The sequence below is a fragment of the Mastomys coucha genome, unplaced genomic scaffold, assembly GCF_008632895.1.
Source record: "Mastomys coucha isolate ucsf_1 unplaced genomic scaffold, UCSF_Mcou_1 pScaffold23, whole genome shotgun sequence".
NCBI lineage: Eukaryota > Metazoa > Chordata > Mammalia > Rodentia > Muridae > Mastomys > Mastomys coucha.
In genome coordinates, this window is record NW_022196906.1 from 47521601 (window position 1) to 47542274 (window position 20674).

Below are 20674 nucleotides of genomic sequence, written 5' to 3' on the forward strand. Positions count from 1 at the left end.
AAATCTTACTTTTTTTTTCTTATCATTCATGCACCAAATTCCACTCAAGATACTAACTATGATTAAGGAATATGATAAGATATAGAATGAAGGAGGCGAACCTGACACTAAGATCCTGTTCCCCAATTGGTTCATGACCTGTCAGTGAAGAAAGCTGCGGACCAATTGCTAAGCAGAAGGTACAGGCGGGACTTCCGGGTCCCAGGAGGAAAAGACAGCCACAAAGAAGGAGATTGGGAGCTTCTGACATGCTTTGAGGGAGAAGCAGCCAGCAACCATGTGAGGTTTTAGAGTATTTGGCCAATACTACAGTTGGGTGGTCAGGGATGACTGACAGGGGCTATGTGGGACTAGCCACTGGGCAGGTGGGAGGAGCAGAGATAAATATATTATTAAGGACATGCTTTTCCAGGCAGGTGGTAGCAGCACCCAGTGATTGCGTCTTAAGGCAAGCTGAAAAGGAACAAACTTGTGTGTGTCTTTTGTCCGAGGATTCAAGAGAAGTGTGTGGGGCATGGTAGCAAAGCCCACTTCCTGGATCAAAGGTGAGTAGAGCGAATGAGAAGCCCTGAGGGGGCGGTTAGCGGTGCTGGTCTGGAGCAAAGGCGGGTTGAGTGTAAAACTACAATAGAAATACTACAGACCAGGTGTGGTGGCACACTCCTTTAATCCTAGCACACAGGAGGCAAAGGCAGGGGAATCCCTAAAAGAGGCTTAGTCTAAGTCTGTCTATATAGGGAGTTCAAGCCAGACCAGAGTTACACGGTGAGACCATGTAACAAACAAAACAAAACAAAAAACCAACCAACAGGCAAAAGAAAAGAAAACAAACAAACAAACAAGCAAACAAACGGATGCTGAACTTACCAGGAGACATTTTGGAGTAGGCAATCATGACAATTCACTTTGTTTTTTTTTTAAAGAAGCCATGGTTTTCAATGTGTTCCTTATAAACAGATTACTATTTAAGAAGCTAATATATTAGCTGTGATTTAAACATTTTACAATGTATGTATCAAATATTAGATGGCATATCACAAATACGAACACTTTATATAAATGTTACATTTTTAAGAAACAATTATGTGTCTATCCTTCATGAAAATCTCCCATATCATATAGTAAGATAAGATAACCTTTTATTGCAGAAATGATCCAGCACAAAGGTACAGATGATTTTTAGTACTTTGGAGATAACTCCAGGAAATTCTGCACTCCTGAGTATAAAATGAAGCTATCTTATCTCAAATATGTAGAGAGAGCCTTATAAAATTAATCAAGCAAACATGCAGAGCCAGAATAGAATAAGAATGCAGGAGTATGCCAGTGAAGAAGAATTACCTCTGAAGAACTGGAGGCAGCTCTGTGCTGTCTTCTAAGTCATCCTCTAGCTGGTAGAATAAGAGCCATCTCATGATTGACTCCTTTACAGAAAAACTCCTAGTTACTTCACACACACTTTGTTCTGGTCCCATTTTCATTGCATCTGGAACTACACAGATGCTAAGTGCCAAAGTCAAGCAGTGTACTGAAGGACTACAAAGAAACACACCGAGACTGTTAGAAGCCAGCTCTCTGAAGGGTAGCTGCCTCACATCTGCTGCTAACCACTAAGCCTGTCATGCTCAGGGCAATATGAGAAGCATTTTGTAAACCAGGCTGGCAAAGGAAGATTACATTTGAGAAAGCTCTTTTGATGTAAAATTTTTGTCCTGGGGGGCTGGAGAGATGGCTCAGAGGTTAAGAGCACTGTCATGAGTTCAATTCCCAGCAACCACATGGTGGCTTACAATCATTTATCCTGGGATCTGATGCCCTCTTCTGGCATGCAGGTGTACATACAGAGAACACTCATACATAAATAAATCTTTAAAAAATTGTCCAATAAAAATGTACAGAGCTACAAGAATGTTTATGAATACTGAGTAATTATAAATTACAATTAGCCGGGCGATAGTGGCACATGCCTTTAATCCCAGCACTTGGGAGGCAGAGGCAGGTGGATTTCTATGTTCGAGGCCAGCCTGGTCTACAGAGTGAGTCCAGGACAGCCAGGACTACACAGAGAAACCCTGTCTCAAAAAACCAAAATAAATAAATAAATAAAATAAAATAAAATAAATAATAAATTACAGTTAATAATTTAAAATTTATAATCATATACAGAGAACTGGCCTTAAAAATAAAAATGTAGGACATGGCTCACATCTTTAAACCTAGCAGCTAGGAAGCACAGGCAGCAGATCGCTTTAAGTTTGAGGCCAGCCAATTATAGAAGTTAGCCAAGGCTACACAAGGCTACAAGACCCTAACTCAAAAATATAAAAAAATTAAAATTGTTCTTCACAAAAACTCTCTGTATTATTAAGTACTCTTGGCCAAACAACAAAAGCACCCAAAACAGATTTTAATATATCTTTTGCTGAAGTAACAAACTATGAAAATAATCAGAGTATACACTCATATGTTTATGTAAAATCAAATATAATAAAACCTACCTTGAAGGTTTACAAGCTGAGCCAGTAAATAACTTCCAGAATTCTCTGTCAAGTTCAACTAAACTACCTTGAATAATGGCCCCAAGTAAACCAAAGTTTTCAGTTTGTGTTTGTTCAGAACTTATACCACGAAAGGTAATAGACCAAATTTTAATCCATAGTTTCAACAAATCTGACTTTTGAGAGCTTTCTAGGTTTGCTTTCTTCCCTTGACATAAGGCAACTTCCTTAAGGCATCGTAACACATATGGAATGCGTTCTCCACGTCGCTGTTGAGGCAGAAGCTGGCACAGTATCAGTGTTAATGGAGACAGCTCACAGTTAGGTAAACTGGAAGGATATTTTGATATTAATCGGGTTGTAATCTGTAGCCTGAAAGAAAGAGAACGATTATTGTGAATTTTGTTCAATCTTTAATTAACAACATAAAAGAAAACAAAGACAAATACTATACCTTTCCGTATTCTAACTACAGTATTATCTTCACTCTTTTCATTAGTGTTTTCAAGTAAATTAACTGCTGATACTGACTAGGCCCTGCTGCCAATTACAGAAGGAAGAATCACTTGATCTGGTTAGCTGTGTCTTTACATAAAATCTCAAAACAATTCATTTTCTGATATTTTGGCAACAAAAATACTTCATATTAGGAAAATATAACCTAAACACTTATCATTGACACCAATTTATCATTCAGCACAATGTTCTATGAACATTCCAGAATAATAGTTCTCAACCTGTAGGTCACAAGCCCTCTCGGAGTCAAACAACCCTTTCACAGGAGTGGCACATCAGATGTCCTGAATTTCGGATATTTATGATTCAAAACAATGTTATAACATTATAGTTATAAAGTAGCAACAAAAATAATTTTTTGTTGGGAGTCACCACAACATGAAAACTGTATTAAAGCTTTGCAGCACTGGGAACGTTGAGAACCATTGCTCAAGCAGTATTACTCAAAACCAAGGATCCTATGTTATTATTGCATCATGTCTAAAGTGTGGCACATAAAAGCCATTCAGTAATTCTTTTTGTTTGTGTTTTGTTTTGTTTTATGAGGCAGGGTTACTCTGTATAGTCCTGGCTGGCCTTGAACTCAAGAGACCCATCTGCCTATGCCTCCTAAATGCTAGAATTGAAGGCCAGCACCACCTCCACCCAGTTAGTAATTCTTGATTAAAGAGACAGATCAAGAATCTAAAGTCCTGGAAGATTTATACAATCTGAAGAGAAACCAGAAAAAAAAAAGTCAATGAAAAGATTCCTAATGATAACCTGTTCTACGTAGACCTGAGCCTAACATGATCATCAGAGAGGCTTCACCCAGCAACTGACGGGAGCAGATACAGAGACCCACAGCCAAACTTTATGTGGATCGCCCCAGGAGGATCCTAGGGGCTCAGAGACTGAGCCAATAATTACAGAGCTAGGGTTCCCTGCATACATTTTACGGTTGTGTAACTTAGTGTTCTTGTGGGACCCCTAACAGTGGGAGTGGATTCTTTCTGACTGTTTTGCTTGCTTTAGAGCCCTTTTCCTCCTTCTGGGTAGCCTCATCTAGCCTTTATGTGAGGGTATGTGCTCAGTCTTATTGTAGGTTGTGGTGCTGTGTTTGGATGGTAACTCTGGGAGGCCTGCCCTTTTCTAAAGGGAAATGGAGGAATGGATCTGGGGGAGAGAGGAGGGAGGAGGAACTAAGACAAGTGGAGAGAGGGGGAACTTCAGTCAAGATGTACTACATGAGAGAAGAATAAATTAAAACAAAACAAAACAAAAAAGTCTGAAGAGGAACTGTCAATAAATGTAAACCTAAGCAGTAAGGAACAAAATCTGTATAGATTTTCTTCACAACTCAATTACATATAAATCCAGCAACAAGGTGAAAAATATCCTCCTTCCCCCTCCCAAAATCTGTTAAGTCTCTAAATATCTTCAGGCATGCTGGTTAACATTTCTAGAGTTGCTCCCTTTCAGCAAAGAAAACTGGCCTGACTATATACATACAGTCTAATGATCCTAGTCAGAGTTAACCTGTCACTATAGAGTTGTGCACATTTAAATATGAATGAAAATAAGAGTTAGGAAAAAGAAAAACAAAAAACGTGTCTACATGTCTAAAAAGGCAGCCTTGTTGCAGATGAGCCTTTTAGTGACAATCTCAATATGTGACAGCAATCACACTTCACCCTGCTACTAATAGCTGGGCTGGGAGTAGTCAAACACCAGCTCTGGTCAATGAAGGCTTTCTGGGGAAAAATAATTTAAATGACACCAAATGAGAAAATACAACATTTACCAAGGCACAAGATCAAAATCATTCTGTGACTTCTGAAGATAATCTTTTATCACTTCCCAGCCTACGTCTATTTTCCTTCTTTTGCAGGGTACACTGTAATCAGTGGATTCCCTTTGTGTCGCATAAGACTGAGAAATCTCCACAGATCTGGTATCTGCATTAAAAAGCTGCAAAATAAAAAACACATTTTTAGTGCTACAATTTTTTAAAGAAATCATTGGGGAGAAAAATACTTCTCAACTGAAGATAATTATTAACAAGCTATAGAAATATCTAAAGACATTAAGAAATATTTTTACATAGCAGTAATGACATTCTTAGTAAGTATTTACAAGTAGGGTACTAAATTTATTTTCTGGGAACACTTACCAAAACTGCAAATAGTATATTTTCAACAGGATTAAAATTTAAATTTATTTTAATTTATGAGATTACATAAAAATTAAATTTACATTAACATTTAAGGGAGCAAAATAAGTGCCAGTATGTCTATCAAGTAGGTGGAGAATAAAAATGAGTACACTTATAGCACCCAATGGAACATTATGTAAATGAAGCCAGGCACAAAAGTCCACATACATATGATTCTATTTCTATGAAATGTCCCAAACAGACAAATCATTCAAAGATAACAGAAGTAGATTAGTGGCTAAAAGAAACAAAGATAACTGAAAACTAGGAGGTCTACAGTTTCTATGGGGATGACAAAAGGCTTTGGATAGATTTTGGTGATAGTTTCAGAACAAACCAATGATAATTATTATAAATATCAGCAAAACTTATGTTACATGAATACTAATTTTTTTTTCTGAGACAGGTTTTCCTTGTGTATCCTTGGCTGTCCTAGAACTAGCTCTGTAGATCAGGCTGACCTTGAACTCACACAGATCTGCCTGTCTCTGCTTCCCAGAGTACTGGTATTAAAGGCATTCTCAACCACTGCCCAGTTGACCTTTTTTAAAATTAGGATAGGATGCATTCACCTTCCCTGTAGGTGATTATCATCACTAGCTCTAGACACATATTCAAAAGTTATCTTTCAATTAAAAGGGGTTAGTTTCAAATACACATAATTTAAAAATAACTGTTAGGTATACAGAGTAATTTTATAGGCTTGTCATAATGCAAAGTATAAACATGCAGCAGAAATAAAGTTAACAGGAAATTTCAAATGTGACAGCAGCTACTATACCTGGTAACATATATCTGCCATCAGGTCAATCAAATTTTCCTTGACAGCAATATTACGAGATCCTGAAGAATATTTCCCTCTACTTCCTATATGACTTATTTCATTCACTAGCAGGTCATATAAGTTGTACAAGATACTTTTCCATTTCACAGATTCATAAGCACCTGTAACTCAGAAACAGTGTATTTATATTCAAATTCCATCGGCACTGACAGCTCTCGAAATGACTCACCTCGTAGGCGCTTCAACAGTACATGCCTAGTCCGAGGTCTATTCAGTACTAATGCCCCTTTGGGCACTATCCTTGAAGACTGTACTTCCTCATGGTTTTCTCTTCATAATCAGGTAACTGTGGTTGTTATAAATTTCCTCACATTCTCATCTAAAAATTTCCCTTTTCTAATGTATGCCCCCTAAGAAAGATAATATGGCTTTCTTCCACATGGGGACCAGCTTCTGTATAATTCTTATTATTGCTCATTTTATTTTTTTAATGATGGAATTTTTTATTTAATATTTTCTTTATTTACATTTCAAATGTTATCCCCTTCCCCAACCCCCTCCCAGAAACCCATATTGTATCCCCCTTCCCCCTTATTGCTCTTTCTACTACTACATATATGATGTTCTCCACTTACAGTGGCTATCTTACCATGAAAGTCACACTTCAGTCAATGTATGCCCCTCTTAAAATGTTGAACTAGAGTCTGCAGCTGTTGGAGGAAACGCCTCAGCCTTGTTTTCATCTATTACTTTATTGAACAATGGAAAGGCAAGATAGAACTCACTGTCACTGGTTCAGATCCAGGAGAATGCATGAACACCAGTGTCGAGACTAATCACACTCCTATCCAGACACACTTCATTCCTCTACAGAACACTTATGCCACACTCGGACAGCTTCTATCTTACTGAAACGTATTCAAAGTGGAAAAAATTCCCTTTATACCTCTTTCAGGAGCTTTGGCCCCTTGTGGATGGTGGATATAAACTTGCAGTTGAATTAGTTCGATAATTACTTCTTTTAAAGAATCATTAAGTCTATGTTGAGTCCAAATATATAGTAAGGTAGGAAGAATTTCATCTCCAACTTCACACACCCGTTTTCGGAAGTTGACAGCCAGGGTCTTGAGGAAAATGTTAAGGGCTGCTAAGATGTGACTTAAGCCAGGAGAGCTCTTTTCTTGTCTGCAACAGAAGATAAGGTCAACTGGGTGTAACAGGCACATGTGAAAAGAATAAAAGTTAATATTCAAACAGAATCATATCCTGGGTTCAAATCTCTCCAGAAAAAACAAAAAACAAAAAAACTAAAAACAAAAAAAAAGCACAACATTTCTAACCATTAAAAAAACACTGATTCTCACTTGAGGTTAAGAAGTTTTTCCTGTTAAATCTGTCTGCTATTAAACCACCATCTAAAAATACACTCAATTTATTTATATACTTACATGTATACTTACTTGTATATACGTTTTAACATAAACTGAATTTTATCATACAGATGTGTAATGATGTCTCCAAAATATTTTACTATTTATTCTTTTATTTATTATTATGTGAGTACACTGTAGCTGTCTTCAGGCATACCAGAAGAGAGCATCAGATCCCATTACAGATGGTTGTGAGCCACCATGTGGTTGCTGGAAACTGAACTCAGGACCTCTGGAAGATTAGTCAGTGCTCTTAACCTCTGAGCCATCTCTCCAGCCCCACTCACTACTTTGTTCTTAAAATACTACATCTATCCTTAAAATGGAAAGAATGATATTACTTAAGCAGCATCTAACTTTCCTTGTTACCAGATGAGAAAGGCCACACTTGAAGAGTATCATTCAGTGTTCGCACATTAAAGACATCTGGTTCTAAATGATCCTTCTAGAAGCCACTGGTTCTATTATAAGTCGATGGCTCCTTTGGAAAGACAGTATTTTACCCTCCCACCAATGCAGGGAGAAGTCTTGTCTCCAAACTGTTGAAAGCATTTGCTGTTGATTTCTAGTAACATAGCTCTTTTAACTACAGCATCACTTATCTCACTGTGATTTGTCTTGCATGTCCTTGATAGCTAGTGAAGTTGAATGTGATCATAAATTAATTGATTGCATATTTATTTTTCTTTTCTCATTTAATTTCTCATGATGCAGACCAAGATGACAATAAACTCAGAATAATCCTATGCAGAGCCTCCAGAGTACTGGAGTTACAGAAGTGCATCACTACCCTTTGCCTACTTTTTCAGTTAGGGTATTTAAAAAAAATTTTTTAAGTAACCTATTTTTTATTATTTTTTTGAGAATTTCATACAATGTGCCTTGATCCATCTCCCCAACAATATGGTTTTTGTTACCAAGTTTCATAAAGTTGTTATATAATCTGGATGTTAAGTCTTTAGTCAGATCCCCACAGTGTGCAAGAGCCTCTCCCATTTGGCAAGCTATCTCTTCACTCTGCTCACTATTTCCTTTCTATGAAGAAACTGCAGTTTGTACAAACCCACCTACTTCTTTTTACTTTTGTTTTGGGGATTTAGTCCCAAAAGATCACTGCTTTTATCTTATAAAAAAGATAGTGTGCACACACATGCACATACCTGTATGCATGAAGAAGCCTAAAGGAGGATGTTGGGCAGCCCAACTGTTCTCCACGTTATTCCCTTGAAACAAGGTCTCTCACTCAACCCGGAGCTTGCCATTGTGGATAACACTGGTGGTTAGCAAACCCCAATTATTTTCTGTCTCTATCTTCAACTCCTACTCAGCGAGGGATCAAAAATTTGCCCAGTTCCCCTGGGCTATTCTATTTGGCTGCTAAGGATCCACACTCAGGTCCTCATGTTTACACATCAAGTGTTTGTACCCACTAAGCCATCTCCCCAGACCCTTACATCAATATCTCAAATTGTTTCATCTGTTTGCTTTCTTCAAGTTAACTTGCAAATCTTTGGTCTGTTTTAAGGGTTTTTTTTGTTTTTTATATAAGATGGAAAATAGAGGTCAAGATGCATACAAAAATGAAATATTACAATGAAACATATGACTATCCATAGTTATATATTAACAAAAACTTCATATTTAAGACAATAGGCATATCCTGATTTGATCATTACATACTATATATATAACTGTACTGAATAATCACATTTTACATCACAAACTTAAGCAACTGAATACCCATTGTTGAAAAGGCAGTATTATTTAGTCACTAAATCTAAAACATGGGCATGGTAAGAAGATCTAATGTAGTCTGCTACAATACGAAACCAAGTGGTCAGATTACCTGGCATACTGAATAGCCTTGGAAAAAAGATCCAAAAACTTTGAAGGTAATCCATCAGTCTGTGAACAGCATCCTCTGGTGACGGCATGAATTATTCTAGCCACTAAAACTCTATTAATGTCCTGTGATGGTTTGAGATACAACCTGAAGTACAGTGAAAACAATTCTAAAAATTGAAAAAAGAAAGTATTAGCTAATTATTTTAAAAATCAACTGTGTTCAACATCACACACAATTCAACTTAAATATGCTATAATTCTTCAAGACAAAAGTTTCAAAGATAGCCTTGAGTTCAATAGAATACACCACTTTTTATTAATGTACTTAAAACATAAACATAAATAGCACAGTGTGAAGGTATCTGTTTTAACAGCCAGACCTCAAATAAGCTACTTAATGTCTCCATGCCTATGCTGTTTTATCTAGGACTAACAAAGTCACTAAGTCTTATCAATGGTGTTTTTAAAGTATGTATAGAAAGTATCACCCTTTATGAATGGCTTCACGTTTTGCTCTGCTTATAACTAACCTAGCATCAGTATGACAGTTTCGTGCATTTTTAGTAAAGAACATAAGGTTCTTGCTCAGAGAAAGAGGAAGGTCTATTCTTCGCAGCAGTGACAGCAAGCAGAATACTTCCATCTTTGCACAAGGTCCCCAGTCTCAACAGCATCATGAAGAGGAATGCTTGACCCAAATGAAAATAGTACCCCTTTCATAAATAAGGCTAAAAGCAAAACCATTTTTTGTGTAAAGGAAGCCAATGACTCTAACTCTCAAGTTATTCACTACACAATACACCCTTGAAGAAAGTAGTCTAGATTAAAAACAATAACAAGAGTCAGCAATATGCAGAAAAGGAAAATCAATTGAGAACTGTTCCAGACTTAATGAATGTAAGCTAGTGGCTTAGGACTTTATCTCCATTAGAAGATAGAGACAGGGAAGAATATCAATTATTTGTATCTTCCTTTTCAACTGTTCATGTCATGCTTCTGCAAAAATGGATAAAATTGGCTTAAAATTGTGAATCAAACAAGATATATGGCCAATATAAATAAATCAAACATTGTATTTTTAATCACATTATGTAATAAGAGTTCATAAAATTGTATCACTTATGTCAGCATGTTTGCAATGCATCAAATAGCTCTACACAATGGTTTTAAGAACATTAATAAACATTGGTGTATTCATGCACACATATTGAAGAGGAAGAATAGTTTTCAACAATTTTCTCTTTTATTGACAGAAAAGCAAGAGCAAGGGCCAACACTGCCATTGCCTCTCATTAAAGCAATCAAGCTACATGTTTCTCGAGGGGACTGATTCAAATTTTCAGAATCTATCATGCTCCTCCAGAGAGGGTATAAAGGACAGCACGAGACACTTCAAGAAGTCTCAGAGGAAGAGAATCCTGCTTCTTCACAAAAGGTGCAATGTGTGCATTCCTCCATGAAGAGTAAAACTTCGTATGTGAAAAATGTTTGTTGAGTTTAAAAGATAAAATCTCAGCTATCATGAAAGGTAAGTTTCTTGAGACACGATGTATGAGCAATTCTGTCACGTGCCAATGGAACCGAATGGTAGGGAAGCATTCAGACCCGGGCTGGCTCTTGTTCAATGCCCTGACTGAAGTGCGGTGCTGAAGTGCTGTGGAAGCAGCTTTCACTCTGCTGAGGCCTTACGTCACACTGCATCACAATGGTCCAAAGACTTGGACGATCAGTGATTTGGGATTAGGATTTAAAAACAACTCTCTTGAGTGCTAAGACAAGGATGCCAGGTACAGGAAATAATTTTGTATCACAGCACTTAACAGTCTGGAAATAGAAATTTAAAAAAAAAATAGTCCTTTGAATGTCTAGTAGGTCAACCAGTAAAAGATATTTTAATGCACTTGATTTTCATTACCTTACTAGTTACCTAATATCTATCTCTGCCTAACACATGTTATCCTTCCTGTGACATTTAAGGTATCCACCACATCCCTTTTAACTTAGAACCCTTGCTTTCAACCTCTGTGACATTTCTCTTTTGGTTTCCTCCTTTATTTATGGCTCAGTTGAGGTGTCGGGCTATTCCGTGTACACACCGGAAGGAGCGAATGGCATGGTAATTTTTAACTGACTGTTTTTTTGTCACTGGACTGCTGAATAGTTGAAAGCAGAGCAGTCATTCTTTAAAACCTGTAATTCCAGTTCTAGTGGTAAGCACCTACTATAAACAATATGTGACTTAATACTCTTGAAAGTACACAATAAATGAACACTAAGAACTGAGCATGGCAGGGCATACCTATAATTCCAGCCTTGAAAGACCGAGGCAGGAGGATTCCAAGCTGAAGGCCAGAATAGGATACACAGCAAGATGTTATCTTGAAAAGGAAGAAAATTAAGGCTCTGAAACTATAATATGATTTCATCAATATTAAACTCTGAGTCGTCTGTGGGATGTAGACTGCTTTTACTGTTGAAATTTCATTCTATAAGGAAAAAAAAAACACAGCCTTCAAAACGTACCTAGCCACTGCTGCTGAGATACTTCACACCAGTACTTCCTCACAGAGAGGATGTCCTTGAGTAGTATGTTGCTACAGTCAGCTCCGTAAGTTATGCCATTAGATGAATCTTTCACTGTATCCATGACATAATTCAAGAGGTCTTGGCATTTTAGCCTGGGTGCTCCTATTTAAAAATAAAACAAAATAGTGAAAAAAAATGCATAGATTGTAAAACTAAAGAATCCTTTGAGTGCCAACTTTTTCAACTGATTCCATTCAGAATGTTTTCTTAACTCACTCCCTCAGACAACAGGGTACCCAGCCCCTAAGTAAACTTCAACTGGTTGGCTATTTTGTTACTAAGGTGTAACTGGAACACAATCACCTTTCTGTACTGAATACTGTAAATGACAATAAGTATTTGCAACAGATAATATATGACCTCAAAAGCTAAGGAAAAAGGGAAAGAAAAAAAAAACATTTGCTAGATAGCTCTATTAAGGATTAAATTCACCAATCTCTAAAAATATAGCAAAAATAGATTAATTTTTATACTTAAATCACAATTTGTGGCACTAGAATTAGAAGCAGTCTAAGTCTCTGAGCATCCTTATGAATAAAGTTATTAAAATAACCTTGAATTATTCTATTAGAAATAGCCTAGTTACTCTAAAAAGCAAGATTATTTCCTTTACCTTGAAACAGCATACAAATAGCATACATATAGAAAAGGCTGAAATTGCCAGGCGTGGTGGCACACGCCTTTAATCCCAGCACTTGGGAGGCAGAGGCAGGCGGATTTCTGAGTTCAAGACCAGCCTGGTCTACAGAGTGAGTTCCAGGACAGCCAGAGCTACACAGAGAAACCCTGTCTTGGGAAAAAAAAAAGAAAAAGAAAAAAAAAGACCATCTTGGGCCACAAGGAAACCTTATCTAAAGAAAAAGAAGGGGGGGTGTTTAAGTTTAGAAGGGTGGTGTTTGCCTGTAACTCCAAGTAAAGGCTGGAGTACTATGAATTGGAGGTTAGCCAAAGCTATAGAAATTAAAATGTTTATTTTTATCAAATCATACTAACATCAAAATTAAAAGATTATCATTTCTTCAGTACTGACTTCATTTTGAAATTGAACTACATGTAGAGTGCAAATCAATATGCATAAGTGAAATATATTAGATTAGCATTTTCTGAACGATGAGACTGATTATATTCAGAAGAATCAGGCTATGGTAAGTACTCAATGATATCAAGCATAAATAACAGCTTTCAGCTATGGTTTATAATTTCAGGCATGTGACCCATGATGATTCCCACATCTGTATGAATCTTATCTACACTATTCCTTGGGTATCACTCTCACAATTCTTGAAATATTTTTTATATGTAATATGTGTTATATTGTCAGACTATTATAGAAAGGAATACTTTACCACAAATGCCTAAGACCAACAATAGGCAATAAAGTTAACTTATAAGTATTAAAAGGAAATCTTAATTTTCTGTATTCTTTCTCCCAGAACATTCTCTTTCTCTGCCAAACATAATTGTTTTAAAATTTATGTTTTTACTTCCTAATTCTCTCAGTAGAGATTAAAACTCAGTGGGACAACATTGCCTAGCATGTAACGGTAGGTATAAAACCATGTTTTTATACCTACTATTAAACCTACATGGTTTTATACCTACTATTGTGAAAAAACAAACAAAAATAACAATATTTTTAAAAAACCAAGTAAATGAAAATCTAAAAATATGTTTTATAAGGAGGCTGAGTTATTTATATGCTTAAGAAATATCTTGAAACCAGTTTGCATACCTGGTTTCTATTTTCTACTCTGTGTTTAGTAGAGAATCAGGAACATTGGTATTATTTTAAGTTCCTTCTTAACTATTCCCACACCCACTAGTTTGTTAATGATTTTCTTCCTTCTCCTTTGGATAACAGTATTTAAAAGTCTGTTATAGCTGGGCGGTGGTGGCGCACACCTTTAATCCCAGCACTTAGGAGGCAGAGGCAGGCGGATTTCTGAGTTTGAGGCCAGCCTGGTCTACAGAGTGAGTTCCAGGACAGCCAAGGCTGTGTACAGAGAAACCCTGTCTCGAAGAAAAAAAAAGTCTGTTATAATCTCAACATGTGTTCAAATTGCTATCAACCACTCAGTTCATGTAAATAAATAAACAGAACTGAAGAAGCAAAGCAAAAATGATAGTAACTTTAGTTTTATTGTATGTTTACTGACACTGCAAAATTCAATTTTAAATTTTTTTTTTGAAAATAAGATTTTTTTCTCATACAATGTAACCTGTTTTATAGTTTTTCTTCCTTTTACTCCTCCCAGATCTTCCCCACCTCCCCTTCTCTCCAGATTTACTTCCTGTCTCTCATTAGAAAAGAACAGGCTTCTAAGAGACAACAATCATGACAAAATAAAGTATAAAACAAAAACCATTATAATCGAGGCTGGACTAGGGAACCCAAAAGAAGGGAAAAAAAAAGCCCAAGAGCAGTCACAAGAATTAGAGACTCACTTGTTCATACTCAGAGCCCCATAAAAACCCTAAGCTGAAAGCTAGGATATGTACACAGAGGACCTGGTGCAGACCCATGTCAGCCTGTGCTTGTTGCTTCCGATTCTGAGTTCAATTTAAAAGCTATCCTCTAAATAAAACAGTACTCCTACCTATTTAAATGATCTAGTTTAGGCAATTTTACTTTCTTGTAAACTAACATATTGGTACATTTTTAAAAGTGATCTCCATGATTAACTTTGTAACTAAAGGTTTCTTTTCACTAGAAGATAAAATTGTAAGCTACAAATCTTTCTGCTGGGCAACAAAACCTGGTGTCTTTCACTCAGAAATTGCGTAGTACAAGTTAAGATCTCAATATTACAAGCCAAGAGTACAGTGTTTAAGTGAATACGAAGCTACCACGCCAGCCAAATCAAGTACAGAATGTTTCCATGTGGCTTTCTTTTTTCTCAGAGTATAGAGGGAAGGTTTACAGCTGTGTAAAAATGGAATCTCAGGAGAATGGAGAACTTCTTTAAACCACTGTCCATTAGATTATTCTAATATATCACTAGTCAACAACCTACATACGTTTACTAAACGTTTACCATCATCTGGATCTTACAATTACATTTTTATGCATGTATATATGTGTGGTTCTCCTCCATCATATGGTTCTAGGGACTGTAAACTCAGGTTGTCAGGCTTTCCAGAAGGTGCCTCTTATACTGAGCCATCATGGCAGACCATGGATTTGCCTCATTTTTTTTTTTTTTTTTTTTTTTTTTTTTTTTTTTGGTTTTTCAAGACAGGGTTTCTCTGTGCAGCCCTGGCTGACCTGGAACTCACTCTATAGACCAGGCTGGACTCGAACTCAGAAATCCACCTGCCTCTGCCTCCCAAGTGCTGGGATTAAAGGCGTGGGCCACCACCACCCGGCCCTCATTTTTAACTTAAATTTGCTACCACAAATCCACATCCTTATTTACACAGAATGTACAAAATCTGAAATCTCTCAACAAATGTTTTTTGCTCTAGCTTTCAGCACTAATGTAAAGCCCATTTCCTTGCAAAAGCTTATGAGGATCCGGCATTTCTACCTCAAAAATGTCATTAATGAGGTCAGCAAGATGGCTCCACTCTACAGTACTTGTGGGCAAGCCTGATGATCTGAGTTCAATCCCGAAGACCCATATGGCAAAAGGAGAGAGTCAACACCTACAACTTGTCCTTTCACACCCATGAGTACATCATAACAAATGCACACACACGTACACAAAATGAATAAATATAGTAAAAAAATATTAAAAACCACCTTCAAAATATCAAATGTAGGGGCTAAAGGTGTTTCTCAGCAAAGGGGAGCTGATCTAGCACATACAAAGCCCAGGCTTAATCCCCAGTATCATACAACTGTCTTCATATAGACACACTTAATTAACTATTTAAGTTCAGGATGAGAGATATGTGACTTATCACTGGCAAAAAAAAAAGAGAGACCTGATTTTTATTCACTTTTTTTCTTTAACTGATAGCACAATATTGAGCTAAAACTATGCATTTTGACAAGAGGCTAGTATAAAGTTATCTCAGAATAAATAAATATAAAGATAAATGCTGGGGTGCTTTAGTTGGTAAAGTGCTTCCCTTACAAGCATGAGGACCTACACTTGATCTATCAGACCCTACATAAAAAAGTTGGGTATTGTGGCATGCACTTGTAATCTTAGTACACATAAGACAACCTGGGCTACACTGAAAGATCCTGCTTCAAAATACAAAAGTGAAACAAATATGCTGCAGACTGTGCCAACTAGATTATACTGCAAGACTGAGTGCCAGTCTTTGAGAAATAACACACGTAAGAATGTTAAAGAGAAAGTAAAATTAAAATTAGGTCAATGAGCTAAAGGAATTAGATTGATTCATCTTAGAGAAAAGAGCACTCAGGAAGGCCATGGCTATTTTCAAATATATCAAATGATATCATGTTGGAATAAGTATTAGTGCTCCTGTGTGTAACTTAAGAAGTTAGAGGGGTGGGAGATAATGGCTTACTGGTTAAGAGCATTTGATGCTCTTGCAGAGGGTTTGGTTCCCAGTACTCACATATAACTATCCAGTACAAGTGGTATATTTACATACATGCAGACAAAACCACTCATACACATAAATAAGCAAATCTTAAGAAAAAAAAAAGTAGGAGCTGGAGAGACAGCTCAGTGTTTAAGAGCACTGACTGCTGATCTTCCTTAGTTCAATTTCCAGCAACAGTATGGTGGCTCACAACCATCTGTAATGGGATCTGATGCCCTATTCTGATGTATTGGAAGAGAGCGACAGTGTGCTCACATATATAAAACAGATAAATCTTTAAAAATAGAGTAGAGCAGTAATCAATGAAAACGGACTTAAAAAACTTTATTTTTTTATACATTTTCTGTTTATTTGTGTGCATGCACATGCTCACACATGCACTAAATTACCCATGCCATGGTGCATGTGTAGGGGTCAGAGGACAACTTGAAAGAGTTGGTTTTCTCCATCATTTCCGTTTGGTGGCTCAAATTCAGACCATCAGGCTTGCTGGCAAAATTCCTTTACCTGCCAAGGCATCTCACTGGCCTGACAGGAATTTGTACCCTTAAAATTATTCAGCCTCAAAACATTTATTAATCCTTAAGACTGCACTTCTGCTGAAGTATAAAGACATGTAGAGGAAATCAAGAATGGGAGAACTGAAGTATTAATTTTAATCTTTCCACTTAATCTGAGATTAAGCATTTTATGCTAAATTACTCTAAATTTTGGACCTGCTATATTGAAAGCCAGTACATATGCTAGGAATTTCAAAAAGCACTTAATTTTCATGCTACTGTATTAAGATCAGATTTATGCAGTGGTAACTACTGAAGCACTTATGTATGATCCATAATGTTGTTTACTTTTGTCGTTGTTTTGGTTTTTTGAGACAGGGCTGCTCTGTGTAGCCCTGGCTGTCCTGGAACTCACTCTGGAGACCAGGCTAGCCTACAGATCCACCTGCCTCTGCCTTTTGAGTGCTGGGATTGAAGGCGTGAACCACCACACCAGTGTGCACCACCACACCCAATGTTGCTTACTTTTATTTGCACATTTGATGAAGTATCTGACCAAACTGCTGATCTCTTGCATCTTCTTCTGTCTGGAGGTTTGTGTGGAGGCGGAAACATTTGATTTTGCTGTTCTCAGACTTTCCGTTTCTTTTTGAATGTACTTCTGCAAAAACCTTCAAGAAAAAAAATCATATCTTCATTAATGCTTATACTTTTATCATTTCAAAATCTCCTGTGCATCTTCCCCCAAAGCATCTTTTAAACCACACTGTTGTACCAACCAACTACATGAAACAGTCTCTTGTTCAACTTTCCTTACATTATAAGCAGTTTGTTTCATTTCTAGTCTTTAAATGAAGGCTGCCTATAAGATACTGAAGGCTGGCCAGGATGGATGAAAATCTGGCCTATCTAATCAGGTTGGAAAAACAGATAATAACAATCATTGTACACACACCCATGGACGCCTGATTTTTAACAAAGAAGCCAAAAAAAAAAAAATTCAAAAACCAAAACAGTAATTGTTATACTGCAAATAAATTAAATGCTCAAAGAGAAAGAATGTATTTTTTCATGTTATATGCATTTAGAACTTTAAAGAGTTTAGTATCTACCAAGAGATAAATAAACTCAATAGCTGTTCAGTGGTGGTACATGCCTTTAATCCCATCACTCAAGAAGCAGAGGCAAGCTCTCTGAGAGTTCATGGCCATCTTGATTTTATTTTAAGATCCAGAGTTTTAGCATGGTGATGCACACCTTTGGTCTTATCACTGGGAAGGCAGAAACAGACAGATCTCTGTGAGTTAGAGGCCAGCCTGGTCTACAGAGTGAGTTCCAAGACAGCCAAGGCTACACAGAGAACCCAAGCCCAATCCTGGCCAAAAGTTTATCTGTAGGTATTCTAAGTCAATTTAATATTGTATGAAGGAATATGGATACCTTCTTTACTACAGTTGTTTATTTTGCTTATTTGTAATGAACTGAACTCATTATCTTGCTCTATTACCTTCCCCAAGAGCCAAGGTTATAGGTGTTATACCATTGCACCAGCTTCAGGTTAAATTCTACATGAATTTAAAATGTTTGGGGGGGCTGATGAGATGGCTCAATGGTCAAGGGTCCTCACTGCTCTTCCAAAAGGACCAGAGTTCATGTCCCAGCATCCACATAGGACAGCTTATAACCTCTATTTAATTCTAGTTTAAGGATATCCAATGTCTACAAAAGCACACAAATATTTTTATATTTTTTTTACAAAGCCCTTTTTCTTTCCCCAACAAGTCTTACAATATCTGTTTTTAATTATAAATGAACTTATGGTTGAAAATGAAGTTTCAATATAAACACGTTATCAACTCTGCCACAAACAAGTTTTTAAACTGCTTTAATTTGAAAGTATTCCACTATTTATTTTACTTGCTTTAGTATAATTTAACCCATGCCTGTTACTTATAATCAGCAATAATAAAAATGATAAGCATATATTATAACTTACTTTTTTTGTTGTTTTGAGACAAGATCTCTCTGTTAGCCCTGGCTGTCCTGGAACTCTTGTGGACCAGGCAGGCTTAGAATTCAGAGATCTGCCTACCTATCCTCCAAAGTACTGAAATTAAAGGCCTGTGCTACCACCGGCCCAGCAATTGTAAGATTGTAACTTACATTTAAAACAAATTTGAAACAAATTCTTATAATAAAAATGAACAGAATCCTTATCGGTTGCTTTTGTTTTATTTGAGACAGTTTCCCTATACAGACCAGATAGGACTAGAACTCACTATGAAAGCCAGGCTGGCCGCCTCATGCGCCTCCTGCCTCAACCTCAAGAAAGCAGTATGACAGGAATCCTTCAATGCCTCTTTCTCTATCTTGCAGGATATACATCTAAATCACTCTATTGAAGAAATGACATAAACCTTCCAGTGTTATGTATGTTTTTAAAACTTTCGGCTAACCACTAAGGGCCAACTTCCTATGTAATACAAAATGAAAGAGTAAAATGGCATCACAAAACAGAAAAAGAAGGGAAGAACACAAATTCAGAGACGACACCTGAAAACAGCATCCCAGTTCAGGTATTTTCCTTGTTTGGAATCAGAATGCCGATCTAAATGTTCAACTGTTTCAGGATCCTGAATCAGGCGCTTAAATTTATCCACTTCTTTCTGAAAATGAAAAATACAATAATAATAATAATAATAATAATAATAATAATAATAACATACTATGTTACCTATCACACATTTGTTTCAAGAAAAAATATTTCAAATAACATATTACCCTTCGTTCTGTAGCTCTGTCATGTTCTAACTGCCGGCAGCAAATGAGCAGATCATTAAGTGCTAGACTCATGGTTTAAGATTTCAGAACATGCATCCTCACCTGTAAAAAGAAAGAAATATATAATTTCATTTTTTTTTTTTGTCCTGAGGACTCGCTCAGTGCCTTAAGCATACTAAACATGTGATGTGCCAGTAAGCTATACTTTAGACCTGTATGTAATTATTTTAGACATTAGCTATACATTTAAACCTAACTGTACATCCAGAGGCATACTGTGAGCAAAGACACAATACTTTTTCTTACTATTCCTATAGGACATTTTCTTAAAATATATCAAAATTAGGCTCTAATTCTCAAATGTGTGCTTTGCCTAGCATGATAATGTATTATTTTGAATAAAATCAAACAGTTCAGTATTATCTCTATAAAAGAAAACCTTCATTGATAACAGCAAACAATATTTGTTTCACATCTACAGTGTTTCAGGTTAGGCATGCTATGGTCAGTTAGAAAATAATTGAACTATACTGATACACAGCCTACCCTCTTGGAGACATCTGGTGATAATGACGATACAAGTATTAATGTATAGTTCAAAGGTGTAATATATGCCCCAAAGGAAATCAAAATACAGTAGAAACAAAAGAATAGAACAGAGTGTGTCACAGCACATTCATGTAATCCCACCACCCGTGGGAAGGTAAAGAAAGGAGGCTCAGCAGTGAAAGGTCACCCTCAGCGAGATCAATGCCAGGCTGAGCTACAGAAGCTCATGTTTCAAAAAAAAAAAAAGTTAAAACAGTTTATCGTTTAGATAAATGATAAATATGTATCAAAGGAGAATTAAGTAAACCCAAGCTCTGACTGAATTGGTCCCAATTACAGAAAGAACTAAAAAGTGAACATTTTAGGGAAGGAGACTGGAGAAGCCAAAAGGCTTAGGGAACTGAAAGACAGCCAGAACTGTGCTAGCTTGCCCAGCACATACACTAAAACTGGACAATTGTGCAGCG

At 36.7% G+C, this 20674-nt stretch overlaps 1 protein-coding gene and 1 long non-coding RNA gene across 3 annotated transcripts in view; one reads left to right on the forward strand and one right to left on the reverse strand.

Moving 5' to 3' along the window:
- Atm (ATM serine/threonine kinase) overlaps positions 1-20674 on the reverse strand; it is a 103625-nt gene that overhangs the window by 81163 nt on the left and 1788 nt on the right. For both annotated transcript variants that reach the window (XM_031344960.1, XM_031344961.1), the window contains exons 2-11: positions 19659-19760; positions 19431-19543; positions 17403-17548; positions 11791-11955; positions 9269-9434; positions 6939-7177; positions 5990-6153; positions 4798-4964; positions 2499-2870; positions 1342-1536 (exon numbers count right to left, since the gene is read on the reverse strand). In XM_031344960.1, the coding sequence (XP_031200820.1) occupies positions 1342-1536; positions 2499-2870; positions 4798-4964; positions 5990-6153; positions 6939-7177; positions 9269-9434; positions 11791-11955; positions 17403-17548; positions 19431-19543; positions 19659-19730 (1799 nt within the window). In that variant the 5' untranslated portion in view covers positions 19731-19760. The remainder of the gene's footprint in view (positions 1-1341; positions 1537-2498; positions 2871-4797; positions 4965-5989; positions 6154-6938; positions 7178-9268; positions 9435-11790; positions 11956-17402; positions 17549-19430; positions 19544-19658; positions 19761-20674) is intronic.
- On the forward strand, positions 201-20086 carry LOC116073227. Its single transcript, XR_004111733.1, has 4 exons — positions 201-279; positions 413-545; positions 10521-10795; positions 19254-20086. It is a non-coding gene; the product is annotated as an uncharacterized LOC116073227 (long non-coding RNA).